This window comes from Zea mays, chromosome 3 (assembly GCF_902167145.1).
Source record: "Zea mays cultivar B73 chromosome 3, Zm-B73-REFERENCE-NAM-5.0, whole genome shotgun sequence".
NCBI classification, from domain to species: domain Eukaryota; kingdom Viridiplantae; phylum Streptophyta; class Magnoliopsida; order Poales; family Poaceae; genus Zea; species Zea mays.
Window position 1 is genome coordinate 53114611 of NC_050098.1, and position 16751 is coordinate 53131361.

Genomic DNA, 16751 nt, shown 5'->3' on the forward strand with positions numbered 1-16751 from the left:
TTAGACAAAAACGACCGACCGTAATTTATACTAAATCAAAATAATAATCAAGAGAAGAATAATGATTACTAAACTTTATTGGAAAAATGAAACCAAATTTGAAATAGTATAATCTAAAAATATTTAACAATATAAGAATTTGAAATTATTGGAGACTAGCAACTTGCTAAATACTAGTTGACGGAGCATTTTCTAGGAATCAATGGAGTAGAAAAGAAAGATAAATATCTCGGCCGAATTGGTCCCCAGCAAAACGCGCCTCGTCCCTCAGGCCTCAGTGTCCGCGCATTTTACAACACGGCCACACCAACGCCACGACATGGACGCCGCCGCCGCCGCCTCACTGTTGCCCCGCGCCGCCGCCTCCTCACTGTTGCCCCGACGCGTTCTCTCTCCTCTCCATGTTTCCCGAAGCGGCCTCCTTCCCCGTCAAAGCTCCTTCCTCGCTGCTCGCTGTGCCCACTCCCGTGCCCCTCCTCCACATCCGCCTCTGCCGCGCGCCGACTGCGATGATGCTGCCGCCAAGGCGCACCCGCGCCTCCGTCTCCGCCTGCTTGCGGAGGAGTTCCGCGCACTCCCATCTGACGCAGATCGCGCGCGCCGGCTCCTCTCACTCGCGGCCGCGCTGCCGCGGCTCCCGGAGCCCGACCGCGCCCAGGGCAACCGCGTCATGGGCTGCGTCGCGCGGGTGTGGCTCGTCGCTCGCTGCAACGCGTCAACGGGCTGGCGGATGTGGTTCTCGGCGGACTCCGACTCTGACCTCTCGCGTGGGTACTGCGCCTGCCTCGTCGCCGCGCTGGACGGGGCCAAACCTGAGGACGTCCTCGCCGTCGACCCCGCCGATCCCGACCTCGCGCCGCTCGGGGCGGGGACAACGGCGGCCTGGTCGCGGGCCAGCACGTGGCATAATGTGCTTGTCGGCATGCAGAAGCGGGCGCGCACGGCCATCGCGGCGCGCGAGGGTAGGCACCCCGGGAAGCCGTTTCCGTCGCTCGTCATCGCGCGCGACGGCGCCGTCAGCGCGCAGGGCAGCTATGCCGAGGCCCAGGTGAGCTCCTTCAGCTCCTGATCCTCATGCTTGCTCCGTTGATTTAGTTGGCTACATGAATGTTCGTGGCACTGTTGGTCTCGAACGGCTTGCTACAATGTTCCTGGCACTATTCTCGCCTCAACAAGTGGCCAATTACTACTATCTTTCTAGTTTCTACAAAGAAGTTTTGCTTTGCTTAGGTAGATTCGACGTGAAGAATCTGCCAAGGATGGGGCTCCATTTCCCTTTTTTCCACTAAAGTCAGCAACGCCGAAATAAAAGATATCTTTTCTATTGGCTCATGCATTTTTCCTTTTTTTGGTCGGCAGACTCTGGTCAGCCTGCGTATAGGGAATGAACCAGCTAGTGTCAACATCAGCCTTATTTTCCCACTTTGATTGGCCATATTAGCATCTTGCTTACTTGGGAATAATACTAAAAAGATCGCACTCAGCCTTTTCCACAGAGGTTTTCCTATTTTATTTTTATTTTTTTGCCAGGGAACTTTGGGGAACTTGTGTGGTGTCTCTACAACTGTAAATGTGGAAAATGAAGATTAGTTGCTTCTTAGGAGTCTATGAATTCACCACGATGGAATGATTACTCTAGCATTGTAAAAGAATAATAATCATATAGTCGCAAAATAATCACATGAAAGCTGTAACAATCATTATATCATCGATCCCCATCAACTTTCCAAAACACCACTAACCTATCTAGTTCAATTGACCTGTTACTGTAGCTGTTTTAACACCACAGTACCCTCATCTATTGTAGCTTTCCTCGTCCTTGTGAGTTTGTGACCTTGTCCCAACTCTCAACCCAAGAAAAAAAGACGTGTGATATGAGCCATGTCCCATCTAACCTATGCTCTTCTTTTTGAGCTTTAATTGCAGAAGGGGAGACCCCACTAAGGGCTGGTTTGGTGACCAGAGAAATGTAGGGATCTATGGAGAGGAATTCCCTTGCTATTCAATTCCACCCTCATGGATCTCCTATATTTCCTGGTCACCATGAATAGCAAGGGAATTCCTCCTCCATGGATCCTCTACATTTCTCTGGTCACCAAACCAGCCTAAGAGTTTTATTAAAAATAAAAGGGTAACTTCACCACTGTACAAACAAGGAGAGAGGGTTAAGAACCAGGAAGCTACAACTATGTGAACTGCACAAGCTGTACAAGCAGAAACAAGACCGGTAGTGTTGGAGGCTTTCTTCTCCGCCGAAGGTCTTCTAAGCAAAAACACCTTCGACAAGATAACAAGCAAGCAGCTGTGGCATGAAGTCGTATGCCGAAGCTACAACTAAAAGAGCCTCGGCATGATGACACGCTTGAGACGAAGGGTGGCACCGACTTAAAGAGGAAAAGACTGCATAGTCCCTGATAGTTGCGTCATAATCATGATTAGTTATCAAGGGCATGAATGTAATTTTGTCCGGACCGTGTCCCGTGCCTATAAATAGATGAACAGTACCCGTACTGTTCACGCTGACTTGTATTCATTTGCACGTCACTCTTGGATTCTTACCTTCTGTCAAGCCGAAGGTATAAATGTGATTTAATATCGTAAATATTTGTTCATGATTATTTAATGAGGATAAAGATAATCTAATGATTTGATATGAATATTCTTTATATGTTCTATATGTTCCTGCTTATCATTACATATTGAGATGATGAAGGTATATCCTTCATAACCTTCGTCTTAAGATAATTATATCCTAAGGGAGATAATGCTTCGAAGGACGAAGGTCTTTAACCATTAACATTTGTGTTGTCTTGTTCTTAACTCGTAGCATTTGAGAACAAGTGACCAACAGACAGTAAACTAGGCTTATAAAAAGGGAGAGAAAAATAGGTCTTTTGTCTTTTTCGAGCGGCACAATCGAAAAGTCTGCAACTAGGCTTCCTCCAAGAATTCCAATTGTTAAAGGAAGGACGACCGTGATCAAATATTCCTTTGCTTCATGATGACATCAAGAGGCACACACACCAGGAGAAATCAGCTGTAGTTATTGTTGGCATTGCCCATTATTGTAGCTGCCCTGTAGGATGATATAAGAATGACAGACAAATAAGCTGGGCGATAGTTGGTCATCATAATCCACACAAGAAGTCGACATTCTAGTGTGTCCAAGGATCAGTTGCAGCAGTGTGATGTTGGATGCTTAAGAGCTCTAAAGCTTATTAGATGGCTTTGAAAGAAACAAGGCACTAGGATATTAAATTGCTTGTCTTGTCCTCTATGGTCGATAGGGATGTATATTTATATAGACAGGAACTTGATTACAACATCCAAAACTCTGCATAGTCAATGTCTTAGTAATGCCATCTGCAACTTGGTCCTTTGTAGATATAATTCTGACCTCCAAAACTAATTTAGCTACTCTTTCTCTCACAAAATAGAAACCATCTCAATGAAAACTAGTCTCAACATGTTTCATAAGGCCATGAAACCTTGGATTTGCTTTAAGGTAGGTAACTCCTATGTTATTAGACTAGATCCTTGCAGCAGGAGGACAAAGAACCTTTAAATCCTGTAGAAGTGACTAGACCCACATCAACTCTGATGTGGCATTAGCAATGGCTTTATATTCAACTTCAGTGCTTGACCTAGAGACTATGGTCTGCTTGCGAGCACTCCAAGATACTAGGTTTCTACTAAGATATTGTTAGGGCCTAAGGAGGCCCACGGAGGGGCTGCAGCGACAACAGCCATGAGCCCTCCAAGGGGATTAGATAAGGATAATTAGAGATAAGATTAGAAGATTAGTTGAGATTATTTAGGAGATTAGTTGAGATTATCTAGGAAGGTTATCAGTTAGTAGTTTGTTGAGAGTTTTTAGGAGAGTTTTAAGGAGATAAGGATCTCTAGCTAGATAGGGGCGGCCAGCCGACCTATTTATGTAATCAATGGATGAGAAATAAAGCAGACAAAAATTAGAAGGGAGAAACCCTCCTCTTGCTCGGCCGTGGGCAGAGGCCCCCGACCGATGTTCCCGTCCATCGATACCCCTCTCCAATCCCTCACCGATCTTGCGACCATAACATCTGATATCGGCTAACTTGGGTTTCGATCTGATCCCATGGCTTCTGCTGCCAATTTCGCGGTGTCATCCTGGCAATCGGCGTCCCCATCTCCATGGACGCCGCATGTCACCTTCGTCACGCCGTCCTGGCAACCGACGTCCCCATCTCCATGGGCTGCGCCGCATGCCACCTTCGTCACACCATCCTGGCAACCGACATCCCTATCTCTATGGGCAACATCGCCTGCCAATTTTGTCACCACATCCTGGATGCCGACGTGCCCATCCCCAGGGGCAACGCCAAATTTCATCACATCATCTTCGTTGACGGCGTCTCCGTCCCCATGGGCGACGCCAGTAGGGGCAGCCACAGCTCAGCAATCACCAGCTCCATTGATGGGGGACTTGTGGACCAACATAAGGGCTGATCTCGCAAAGATGCAAGCCACGCTCCAGAAGGTTGAGCAAGGGCTGCTACAAATCAAGGCAGCAGTGCAACATGAGCAGCACCAGATGGCATTGTCCGCACGGCTTCAGACGTCGACGGATGTGGGCATACAAGCTGCTGCTCGTGGCTTCCTTGCACGACGGAGAGTGCGGGAGATGCGCCGGCAGATGCTCGAGGCGTCTTGGTGACGGTTGACCTCGGCACACGGGGGCGTGTCCTCGCCCTGTCGGACGACCATCAGCAGCGGCACCGGGCCGCTATCTTCAAGTGCGAGCATGGTACGTGTCCTGCGGGCGACGAACTTCAACTCTACGACAGCAGCGGTAGGGAAGGCACTCACCTCGTCATCGGCAAGGGCACACTATTTAGCGCCACCACATTCCGCTACCGGCCGCCACGAGGGCGCCTCCGCTGGTTATTGTTGCGACCTATTCCAGGTGCCCGTCCATGTGCTCCCCTTTCGTCCAGATGGCGTCCATGGGATCCAGGTGGCTGCACACGTGCAAGTCCAATGCGCGGAGGGTGTCCGCCTTATCTTATGGGGTAAAAAAAAAATCAGATTCGAAATAATAAGATAAGACGAGATGTAAAAGGCTTGTCTTCTAGGTGTCTGGTTTTGGGTCAAGTAGACTCGGTTTTTGAGCACCCGTTATGCTGCAGCTCGAGTACAAGCTGCTTGTCTAGGAGGGGTGTAGTGTCAGGGCCTAAGGAGGCCCATGGAGGGGCTGCGGCGGCAGCAGCCATGAGCCTCCAAGGGGATTAGATAAGGATAGTTAGAGATAAGATTAGAAGATTAGTTGAGATTATTTAGGAGATTAGTTGAGATTATTTAGGAAGGTTATCAGTTAGTAGTTTGTTGAGAGTTTTTAGGAGAGTTTTAAGGGGATAAGGATCTCTAGCTAGATAGGGGCGGCCAGTCGGCCTATTTATGTAATCAATGGATGAGAAATAAAGCAGGCAAAAATTATAAGGGAGAAACCCTCCTCTTGCTCGGTCGTGAACAGAGGCCCCCGGCCGGTGTTCCTGTCCATCGATACCCCTCTCCAATCCCTCACCGATCTAGCGACCATAACATCTGATATCGGCTAACTTGGGTTTCGATCTGATCCCATGGCTTCTGCTGCCAATTTCGCGGTGTCATCCTGGCAACCGGCGTCCCCATCTCCATAGACGCCGCATGTCACCTTCGTCACGCCGTCCTGGCAACCGACGCCGCATGTCCCCATCTCCATGGATTACCATTTGGTTTGGAAAACCTGGGCACCTCCTAAGTGTCGATTTTTCCTTTGGCTGGCTGCAAACAAGAGATGCTGGACTGTTGACAGGCTTGCGAAGAGAGGTTTGGATCACCCAGCTAGTTGTCTCTTATGTGATCAGGAAGCTTAAACTCTTGACCATATCCTTGTCTCCTGTGTGTTCACAAGAGTGTTCTGGTTTAACCTCCTGAAACCTTTTGGTTTTGAAAGACTGACTCCTCAGTCAGGGCTTTCATCCTTCATGATTTGGTGGGAGCAAATATCAGGAACAGTCACTTGCCTACCTAGAAAGGGCTTCAACTCCCTTGTTGCCTTAGGGGCTTGGACAATTTGGAAACTCCGAAACCGTTGAGTTTTTGATGGTTGTACTCCTAGTTTGGCTTTGTCCCTTAGGTTAGCTAGAGAGGAGAGACAATTTTGGGAAGTGGCAGGGGCTAAAGGTCTTTCGTACCTTGCTGCTCTCCTTTCTACAGACTAGAGGCTGTTCCTTGGGTGTGTTTTGATGGATTTTTTCAATTTTCCGTGTTTTTGGCCTCCTTAAGGAGACCCTTGTATCAGGTCTCTTTGATCTTTATTTCTTTTCTTCTTAATATAATGAGGCACAGTTCTCCCACGTTTTCGAGAAAAAAAGTTTGTTTAGATTCCCTTAAATAAAGGTAGCTTCTATTAGGCCGCGCAAAATATAAGCCCTTTATTGTGCTAGTCTGTAATTAGGAAAGATCAATCAAAAGAAAGAGATTGAGTCTTGCCTCCATCCTGTTTTTCTCAACGCTTCACTGTGCGTGAGTTGAACATTCTTCCTCCAAGCCACCTCCAAGTAGCAACTCCTATAACCTCCGCAGCCGGGGCAACTCTAACAGTATATCCAGAAAAGACATCGGACATCCTCGAGCTATAATTCTCTCCAGCACCGACGAACCTGTTTGCCCTAGTGGTAGCGTTGATGCTCAGTGCAATTGCAATGATATGATTTCTTGCTCGACAACTTCATATGGCTTGAGACATCCCACCCACATTTACTAATCACTAATGTACCATTTTTTTTGAAACGTAATGGCATGAGCTTTGCCTCTCAATTAAGAAGAATAGAATTGACCCAGTTTTAAGGAAAACCGGGCCTAAAACCTACACAGAGCGCACGGTAGGAAAACCGGCAAAGGCCCTAACAAACAACCTAGACAACGATAGCCCCCCCCCCCCACAAACACATCTAGAGTCATCGTTGCCAAGCTCAAACACAAGGGACGAGCAGCTCCGACTTCCCAAGACGAGCCGCGCACTACCAAAGCAACTCGACGACGCCAACATCCAGACATCGACGCAAGGAATAAGACCGCGTCGCGCCATCATTGCCAAGCCTCGGCACACCCCACACGAGACAGCTCCGATTCTTCACCACGAGCAAAGATCCACAACGCCGAACTCCGGGAGCAAGCAGACGCCTAAAGCGACAAAGGCCCCGACACCATCGAGCCAAGCGGAGTGACAAAGAGCCTCCACAACGCCGACGAACACACAAAGTTGAGGTCTTCTGGGCCGCACCTTCAATAAGGAGAAACGACGTCGAAAAGTCGTCGCTGCCCGCCTGGTACAGACCAAGCAAAGTTTCGAAGACCTTGCAGAGCAGCGTAGATCGCCAGCACCAAGGAGAAAGCTGAAGGGTCAGCCACGCCGAAGTCACCCTGCCATGTCGCCGCGCGTTGTCACCTTCTGCCGTCCACTGACGCACCAACCCAACATCCCCAAGTCCCCAACCCTCAGAGCCCCAACGTCGGTCGAGCACCAGCGAGAGACCTCAAGAAGGCCGAGGCGAGGGTTCCCGCATGGGGGCGAGAGGTCCAAAGACGACACCCTCAATAGGGTAGGGGTGGCGCCCGCGAGCGTCACCACTGTCCGCCCGCAAGCGGGCATGGCTTTCGCCAGAGGACCTCCCACCACACGCCCCAACGTACGTAGCCAGTCAGCCCTCCCCATACCATAGGCTGCAGAAGGCGCTGTTGACAGCCGCAGATCTGCCAATGGCCAACGCCCTCGACTCAGGTACCGTGTTACGAGCACAGGCAAGCCATGCCGCCGTCGTAGCGGGCCAGCCGCGCGCGTGGGCGCCGGCGCCGCTGACCAGCCATGGCCACGCGAGCGCGGGCACCACCGCTGCGGGGTAGCCGCGCGAGCCATCACGCCACCCACCCATGCTAGCAGGGAGGAGCGGCAGACGGCGACCAGCCTCCCAGATCCGGCCTTCCCAATGGCGGACCAGGTCGCCGACCACCTCCAGGAAGAGGGAGTGGAGAGGGTGGAAAAAGGGAGGGAAATGAGTGAGAGAGCAGTCCCGCCGCCGCCCTCCTCGCTGCTCGCCGGACTTCCGGCGAGCTGCTCCGGCGACGGCGGGGTGAAGAAAATTTGGTGGTGAACGTTACTTATAAAAAAGAAAATTTGGTGGTGAAATTGACAGAAAATGACAACTTAAATTATCTTGAATGTATCATTTTATTGTAAGTCTTCGTATTGATATCTACATGAAGCAACTCACTACAATTTAACGTTTAATTGCAGGCGATGTTTTTATCCCCTGATGAGTCCAAGGTTTCAGGCCTTGTGAATACCCTTAAAGAGAAAAAAATCGGGATTGTTGCACACTTTTATATGGATCCTGAGGTGCAAGGCATACTGACTGCTGCAAAGAAGCAGTGGCCCCACATCCAAATATCTGATTCCTTGATTATGGCAGATAGCGCTGTTAAAATGGCTGAAGCAGGATGTGACTATATTACAGTTTTAGGTGTTGACTTCATGTCAGAAAATGTTCGGGCAGTACTTGATCAAGCAGGATTTAATAAGGTATTTTTAATTAGTGTTTCCAGAAGTCTAATTGTCATGCCATTTTCACTAAGAGCATACTGTGAGAATAAAGCTAAGAGTAGGTTTGTATATGCACTTATACCATGTTATTACGTTAGTGAAATAGTGAAGTAACATCATTTGGGAACCTTGTTATGAGCTTATTCTCTTGCTAGTTCAGGCTCCACTTTTATACACTATCCTGGAGTGGCAGTTGGGATGAATACTGGAACGATCCTAGTCTGATCCAATTTATCTGTTGTGCTACCATGTATGTCTTTTGCGAATTAGCTCTTTCTGAACTTTGAGTTTACTGTGGATGTGATTATGCAAAATACAGAGAAAGTTGTAGTAAAAGAAGATTATTACCATAACCAGACTATCCGAGCAGAACAAATGACCGACTGTTCCCAAACTTGCATTAGTTAATGTAATAAGTGATATCTTGGTATGATGTTTAAATAAGTCTGATCAAAATAGTAGTCAACTTCAGCATATCATGCTTGTCATTTTTTGTTGTTTTCACATGGATATATTTCACCCACAACCTAAGGGCATGTTTAGATACCATGGGTTAATTACTAGCTAGCTAGTTTTAGGTTAAATTAGATGTAGTGCATTCAAACAAGAGGGCTGATAGGCGGGCTAATATTTAGCCAAGTCTCTAACTAGTTGTTAGCCAACTAGCTTGTCAACTGTAACTAAAAACTCGACCTGCGGGTGATAAGACAGCTCCCACGCAGGTCGAGAAAACCTCCTCACGCAGGTCGAGAAAACCTCCGAACCCCACGATTGGGATCAGGCCTTAGACCTGTGCTTTGGCATGTGGCTGACGAGGAGATTTTTTAATCATAGCCTAAAATTCACACCCATAGGGAGATGAGCTCAGAACCTAAGGAGTGCTACTCAGACCACTTAACCAACTCAGCTAGAGGTCTTTTCGCTAGTCAACTATAACTAATTTGGGCTATTTTTGGCCCAACTAGTAACTAGCCATGTATATCCAAAATTGCCCATGTTTGTTTGAGGGCAAAGTTTGATGGGGTTTGGCCGTCCTAGGATATAAGGGATAACCACCTCTAGTTCAAAGACCAAGAAATGTATTTAATTCTCTCTATCAACAATAGTACTACTGTACCGATGTACGTACCTCTAGAGAGGGCACACCTTATATCATGGGACAAGGATAAAAATTAGTTACGTCTTATATTATTGGACGAGCTATTTTTCTGTTTGGTTAGATGGATGAGAGTGGATGGAATGACTATAGTTGACTAAATATATCTATTATTTAACAATAGTAACAACTAATTATACAATAATAAATATGCACTAACTCTAATTTTGTCACAACAACCACTAATTAAAGATAAAATATGTTTATTAGCACTTCTACTACCTTAATTGGCACACAAAACATGCACTAATCAACATATTAGCACTTACCAAAACTAATCTTGTCATCATAATTATTAATTAATAATACAATATACTAATAATCCTTAACTTATATACTGATGATAAAGAATAGAAAATATGGATGAGCTCATCCCCCAGTTTTTTGGTGGCCATTGTATCCAGCATCTATTAGGGATTCCTTGTAGTGGATATCCTTGTCCAACCAATCTATCAAACCAAACACCACCTATCCATTGATGACCATCCAACCAAATACATCCCTAATGGCTCCGTAACTCTGCAACATGCAGGTGCTAATGTTTTATTTATTTATGCAGGTTGTCGTTTATAGAATGTCCAGTGAACCGATTGGTTGTTCATTAGCAGATGCTGCTTCAAGTTGTGAATATACTCATTTTTTGAGGGAAGCTTCGAGATGTTATCCATCTTTGCATGTTATTTACATTAATACTTCGCTGGAAACAAAAGCTCATGCTCATGAACTTGTTCCTACAATAACTTGCACCTCTTCTAATGTTGTTCCAACTATACTACAGGTACCTGTTTTGCTTCTGAGAATTATCTGAGTTTCATTTGTATTTTACTTATTCTGTAATCAAGCTTTCTTAACTTTCTATATGCTTTAGGCATTTTCCCAAATACCAAATGTTAATGTCTGGTATGGTCCTGATTCATATATGGGTGCAAACATAGCAGATTTATTTCAGAGAATGGCTACAATGTCAGATGAAGAAATTGCAAAAATTCATCCAGACCACAACAGAAAATCTTTGAGTTCATTACTGCCACGTCTACACTATTATCAGGTTGTGTGATTCTGTTCCTCACCTGTGCTTTAGGAAGTTTACTCCCAGTCATTTTTTCATGTATGAATATCGTGATCTCAAAATTCGAATTAATTCTGCATAGCTAAGCTTTCCATCTCATTTTCTTTATTTTTTGTAGAAACATATTTTGTTTTTCAATTTATCTTCCATTTTTATTTCTATCATTGTTCAAATTTCAAAGATTAGATTTCTTAACAAAACACCGGTTTCTAGATTGATTTGTATATTTTTGAAAGAAGTGTTTTGGGTAATCTCTTGTTTATCTTCATCTTTATTTTATAACCAAACATTGGTTGTTATGTTTAGAGTAAAATGCACCTTGGTTCCTTAAACTTTTCAGGAGTTCCTGGTTGGTTCCTCAAACTTAAAAAGTGACTATGCGGGTCCTTAATCTAGTGCTAGTTCTCACTCGAGTCCTCGAACTAAAAATGCGACCACCTGGGTCCTCAATCTATTGTTGCACTCGACTATAGGTCCAAAACAATGCCATGCCACTGTCGGTTGTTGGCCATGCCGACTAAAGTTGCAAAAAAACTCCATCTCTCTCCCCTTGCAACCCCTTCTCTCTTGCACACCTCTCTTGGTTTGTTCCATGGCCATTGAGCATGTGCCTTCAGAGCGCATGCACAGCTACAAGGCCAGCGGGTGGTGCAGACAAAGCATGCAGGTCTAGCCACGAGGCAGAAGCATGATCATTGAGAGACAGAGGAGGGAGTGGACATGGTGGATATATAGGAGGGAGGTGTTTTTTCGGCAAGTTTCACCTGGTCTCATCCACGTTTGCACAACCACATTGGCCAAGGTTATTATGGTGTCGCCTAGGCGTCCAGGCGAGCCTAGGTTCTAGGCGTCGATCTCGCCGCGCCTTGGATGCGTATGGCGTCGCCTGGGCATCTAATTTCGCCACAGACGCCACACAAAGGTGCTTACGCGGGGAGTTTTTAGGGTTCGCGGCTTTGCGCGCGTATAGGCCAGGGTTTAGGGTTTGAAGCGCGCCAAACCGAGAGTGGGAGGGAAAGAGAAGGAAGAGAGGGTGGGGCCTTTCCTGCAGTGCGCCGCTGGCCCGTTGCCTCCATCCTGCGTGCCGCCTCTCCTCCATCCGGTGCGTCGCACCGCAAGCTGCTCCATCCGGTGGCTGGTGCTTTCCTCTATTGTCTGCTCCATCCGGTGCATGGTGCTTTCGTTTGCTCTTCCTCTTCCTCTGCTCTTCCTCTTCCTCAGTTCCTCTGCTGCTGCTCGCCTGCTCTCCCTCATCTCCTATTTTGTATACAGCAAGCCAGCAACAACACCCTCATCAATCGAAGGCTTGTATCGTATTCTCTAACCTTACCATTTTTTCTATTGCAAGTGTTAGATTGTTAGGATTTTTTGCATATCCTCTCCTAGGTGATGCTCATATGGCGTCGCCTCGCCGCACGCCTAACTCGCCTAGGCGTTTGGAAGGGGGTCGGTCGCCATGTCTCGCCTTAACGCCTTAATAACCTTGACATTGGCATATATAGGTAACGTGGTGGGATTTGGACCTATACTCGTGTGCGACATCAGTCGAATGATTATTTTTTAGTTGGAGGGTCTAGGTGAGAATTTGTAGTAGATTGAGGACCCAAACAATCATTTTTAGTTCGATCTATTTGAGAATTCATAAAAAGTTTAGGGACCCAAGGTGCACTTTACTCATATATCCCTATGATATATCAATTGCATTCTTTGCTATATCCACCCAATAATGTGTCCCAAATAAAATCTTATGTAATCTTTCCTACATTTTGTCATGGGCGTCAGGGTTTAGGGAGGTAGGACCTCGACTACGAAGCTCGTAGTCTCTGTTGGTTCCCTTGACTCCTTGTGTTGAAGACAGGGGATTAGGACTTGAGATAATTTTTATGCTTAGCCCTAATGAAGTGTCATGCAAGATGTAAATAGGCCCTTACCACTAGCAAACCAGAGATGGAAATCTCCTAAACTCAAGGCGCAACTGATAGCCTGCCTAACCAAACGCTATGGTCCCATTCGCTCGGCGTGGTGGTCACACACCTATGTCGCGCGCTCCTGCCCGCGCCGCTATGCATGTACTGCTTGCCTGACCTGTCATATTTGCTATGCCAAGTGCCAACCCAATTTTTGGTGTTAAGTATATGAACACCCATCTAATATAGGCCCATATGGCCATGATGCTATCTATATAGCCATCTCCACTACTGGAGTTATTACCTTCTAAAATCTCCAAGGTTAGTGACATAGTATCAAATCCATGGATTAGGGATATATGGTTAGGATTATACTAATCTAATTCATCCAATGATCCATTTTTACCTTGAGATCCTTCTTGTTATCCATTCCTTTGCTCCTCTGTTCGTGTCCCCCACGTGGCCCATCGCCAAACCTGCCTATTCGTGCAGCTCGTTATCGCGCTTGTCTACACATGCGGCTCATTGCTGCACCATTCACTCGGTGGCCCATCCGTGCCTGACATGACATCTTCAAGCATGGGGAGGACCACCGTTCGTTCATCTTTATGTTTGCAGTCTCGACTCCATCCATTGTGATTTTGCCTGCGTTTGCAGACACATCAGCGCAAAGCGCATGGCTCCTCGCCACCTGTCCGCGCGTCTTGACATTATTCGCCATCTATGGGCATGTTCGCGCGTGTGGCTCGTCATCACCTATCAGCAGGCATGTTTGTTCGTGCCTTGGTGCTCTATTCTGCTCTTCCTGCATCTGCCTGTGCTTTGGTGCTCTATTTTGTGCATTCCTTAGCATATCACAACGACAACCCAATATCATTGGTTTTCCTATGAATTTTGATGGTCCGCTTAACTATCGAAGAGTGGGCATTTTCCCTCAACTATTTGAGGGGTCATGGTCTTGCATCTCATTAGACACTCCTCAAGTGGACAATTGAAGGAATGGTTCTGATGTTGTTGCAGTTACTGTAGAAGATTAGAATTTGGGGCAATTGGCCACACCTCAATGGGAGGGGGCGCCTTCTATTATATAGGGCCGGCTGGCCTTGCTTTAGAAAGCAAGGATAATTTCCTTGATTTACATCTGCTAACTGTAGCAACCAATCCCTGATTTACATCTGCTAACTATAGCAACTAATCCTTGATTTACATTTGCTGATTATAGCTATGATATGCCGCAACATATGGTAAGGAGCTGCGACATATTCTATTTCCTAACACCCGCCCGCAGTCGAAGCGAGAGGCTCCTGGACGCAAAGGCTGGATCGAAATTCTCGAAAGAGTGCTGTCGGAAGCCCTTTATTCATGATGTCGGCGAACTGGTGAGAGGAGGGCACATGGAGAACCCGAATCTCACTAAGGGCCACCTTTTCGCGGACGAAGTGAATGTCGATCTCGATGTGCTTCGTTCGCTTGTGGTGGATGGGGTTGGCAGTCATGTAGACTGCACTGACGTTGTCGCAGAAGACAACGGTGGCAGAGGGTAGCTGGATGTGGAGCTCCTAGAGTAACTGTCGAAGCCAGCAGCACTCGGCCACAACATGAGCCATGGCCCGATATTCTGCCTCGGCGCTGGAGCGGGACACCGTGGTCTGGCGCTTGGAGGACCAGGAAACTAGATTGTCGCCGAGATAGACGCAGAAGCCGGAGGTGGACCGTCGAGAGTCTGGACAGCCTGCCCAGTCAGCATCAGAGTAGGCAGTCAGCGTGTCGACAGATTCGGTGCCAATGTGAAGACTCGAGGAGAGAGTCCCCTGGACGAAGCGTAGGATGCGCTTGATAAGCGCACGGTGAGGCTCGTGCGGGGCGTGCATGAAGAGGCACACCTGCTGAACAGCATAGTCTAGATCAGGACGAGTCAGCGTCAGGGACTGAAGAGCCCCCGCCAGGCTCCTGTACTCAGATGCGTCCTTCTCTGACAGAAGAACCCCGTCGGTCGTGGATAGCTTGGCGTGAGTGTCAACAGGTGTCAGTGTCGGATGACACTCAGCCATGCCCGTGCGCTGAAGAAGCTCGACAACGTACTGTCGCTGGGAGAGGAAGAGGCCATCTGAGGAGCGTGTGACAGCGATGCCGAGGAAGTGGTGGAGGGCGCCAAGATCCGTCATGGCGAACTCGGAGCTCAGCCGAGCCATAATGCGCTGAAGGAGGGCCGAGGACGAGGCGGTGAGAACAATGTCGTCGACGTACAACAGTAGGTAGGCGAGGCTCGTCCCCTCTCGGAGAATGAAAAGGGACGTGTCGGAGGTGGAAGCGACGAAGCCGAGCTGCCGGATGAAGGTGGCGAAGCGCTGGTACCAGGCTTGCGGAGCTTGGTTCACTCCATACAAGGACTTCTGCAGACGACAGACGTGGTCTGGGCACCAGTGTCGACGAATCCTGGCGGTTGCTGACAGTAGACGATCTCCTCGAGGTGGCCGTGAAGAAAGGCGTTCTTCACGTCCAGCTGGTGAATCGGCCAGGTGCGGGACACGGCGATGCTGAGTACAGACCGTATGGTGGCTGGTTTGACGACCGGGCTGAAGGTCTCGTCGTAGTCGAGCCCTCGCGCTGGGAGAAGCCTCGGACAACCCAGCGAGCCTTGTGGCGAGCGAGGGATCCATCGGCATGGAACTTGTGCCGGAAGATCCACTTACCCGTCACGATGTTGGCGCCGGGGGGCACGGAACGAGCTGCCAGGTGTTGTCGACGAGGGTCTGGTACTCATCCATCATCGCGGTACGCCAGTTGGCGTCGGCCAGCGCGCTGCGGTAGTTCGTTGGAATCGGCGATGGTGAGGATGATGTAGTGGCAGCTAGCCCTTCATAGCGAACGCGAGGGATGGCACCCGTCATGGTGCGGGTGGTACGTGGCGGCAGTGGCGGTGGTGGCGGAGCAGGCGATGTCGCCGGTGCCGGTGAGGGCGCTGTCGGTGGTGTCGGGGCGTCAGGAGGCGGGGCGGGGGCGGCGAACGTAGACCCGTGGTAAATGGACCACGCTGGGTCCAGGCGGGGGCACGTGACCATGCCCGCCTGGTGTCAAAGGAGGCGATCCATGTGATGTCGCAACGTCGGGGGGTGGCTGGTCATCACCCGAGTGGGATGGAGTGACCACGGGTGGCAAGGAGGAAGTCCCACCTGCAACAACAGTAGAGCAAGGCACCGAAACCATATCGTCGTCGAGGAGAAAGTCATGGGAGGCGTGGGAGGAGGCGTCTGAGGTGGCTGCAAAGGGGAAAGCGGACTCGTCGAATATGACATGGCGAGAGATGATGCGACGTGTCGATAGGTCGAGGCAGCGGTAACCTTTGTGTGAGGGGGGATATCCGAGGAAGACGCATGCCGTGGAGCGAGGGGCGAGCTTATGTTTGGAGGTTGCTTGCATGTTGGGGTAATAGAGGCACCCAAAAACACGCAGATGGTTATAGGTTGGCGGCTGATTATGCAGATGAGTGTATGGAATGTCATGCTGAATGGAGGAGGATGGGCGCCTATTATGGAGGTAGCAGGCCGTCAGGAGTCCCTCGGCCCAATATGCGGGGGGTAGGGAGGCATGGAGAAGCATGGTGCGAATGGAATTGTTGAGTGTGCGGATGATGCGTTCGGCTTTGCCATTTTGGGGTGATGTGTAGGGACAGGAGGAGCGGAGGTGAGTGCCTTGAGCAGCGAAGAATTTGGTGGTGGCAGTGTTGATGAATTCAGCCCCGTTGTCAGCTTGAAAACATTTTATGGGAGAGCTGAATTGTGTTTTGGCGAGCGCAACAAGCTCAACTAAGTGTTGGTGGACTTCTGATTTTTTTGAAGCGGAAAAACCCAACAATAGTGGCTATAATCATCCAAACATACCAAGTAATATGAAAAACCAGATAGACTGTTGATGGGTGAAGTCCAAACATCGCAGTGAACCAGTTCGAAAGGGGCATGAGTTATGGATTGCGAAGCGCTGAAAGGTAGACGCGTA

At 48.5% G+C, this 16751-nt stretch overlaps 1 protein-coding gene and 1 pseudogene across 1 annotated transcript in view; one reads left to right on the top strand and one right to left on the bottom strand.

Annotated features, from left to right (window-relative positions):
* The first annotated feature begins 246 nt into the window (after positions 1-246).
* Positions 247-16751, top strand: part of LOC103650090 (quinolinate synthase, chloroplastic) — a 29301-nt gene continuing 12796 nt past the window's right edge. Inside the window, exons 1-4 of the mRNA XM_008675751.4 lie at positions 247-1048; positions 8318-8602; positions 10339-10557; positions 10648-10827. Of these exons, the coding sequence (XP_008673973.1) occupies positions 320-1048; positions 8318-8602; positions 10339-10557; positions 10648-10827 (1413 nt within the window). The 5' untranslated portion in view covers positions 247-319. The remainder of the gene's footprint in view (positions 1049-8317; positions 8603-10338; positions 10558-10647; positions 10828-16751) is intronic.
* LOC111591129 (uncharacterized) lies at positions 6890-7675 on the bottom strand (annotated as a pseudogene).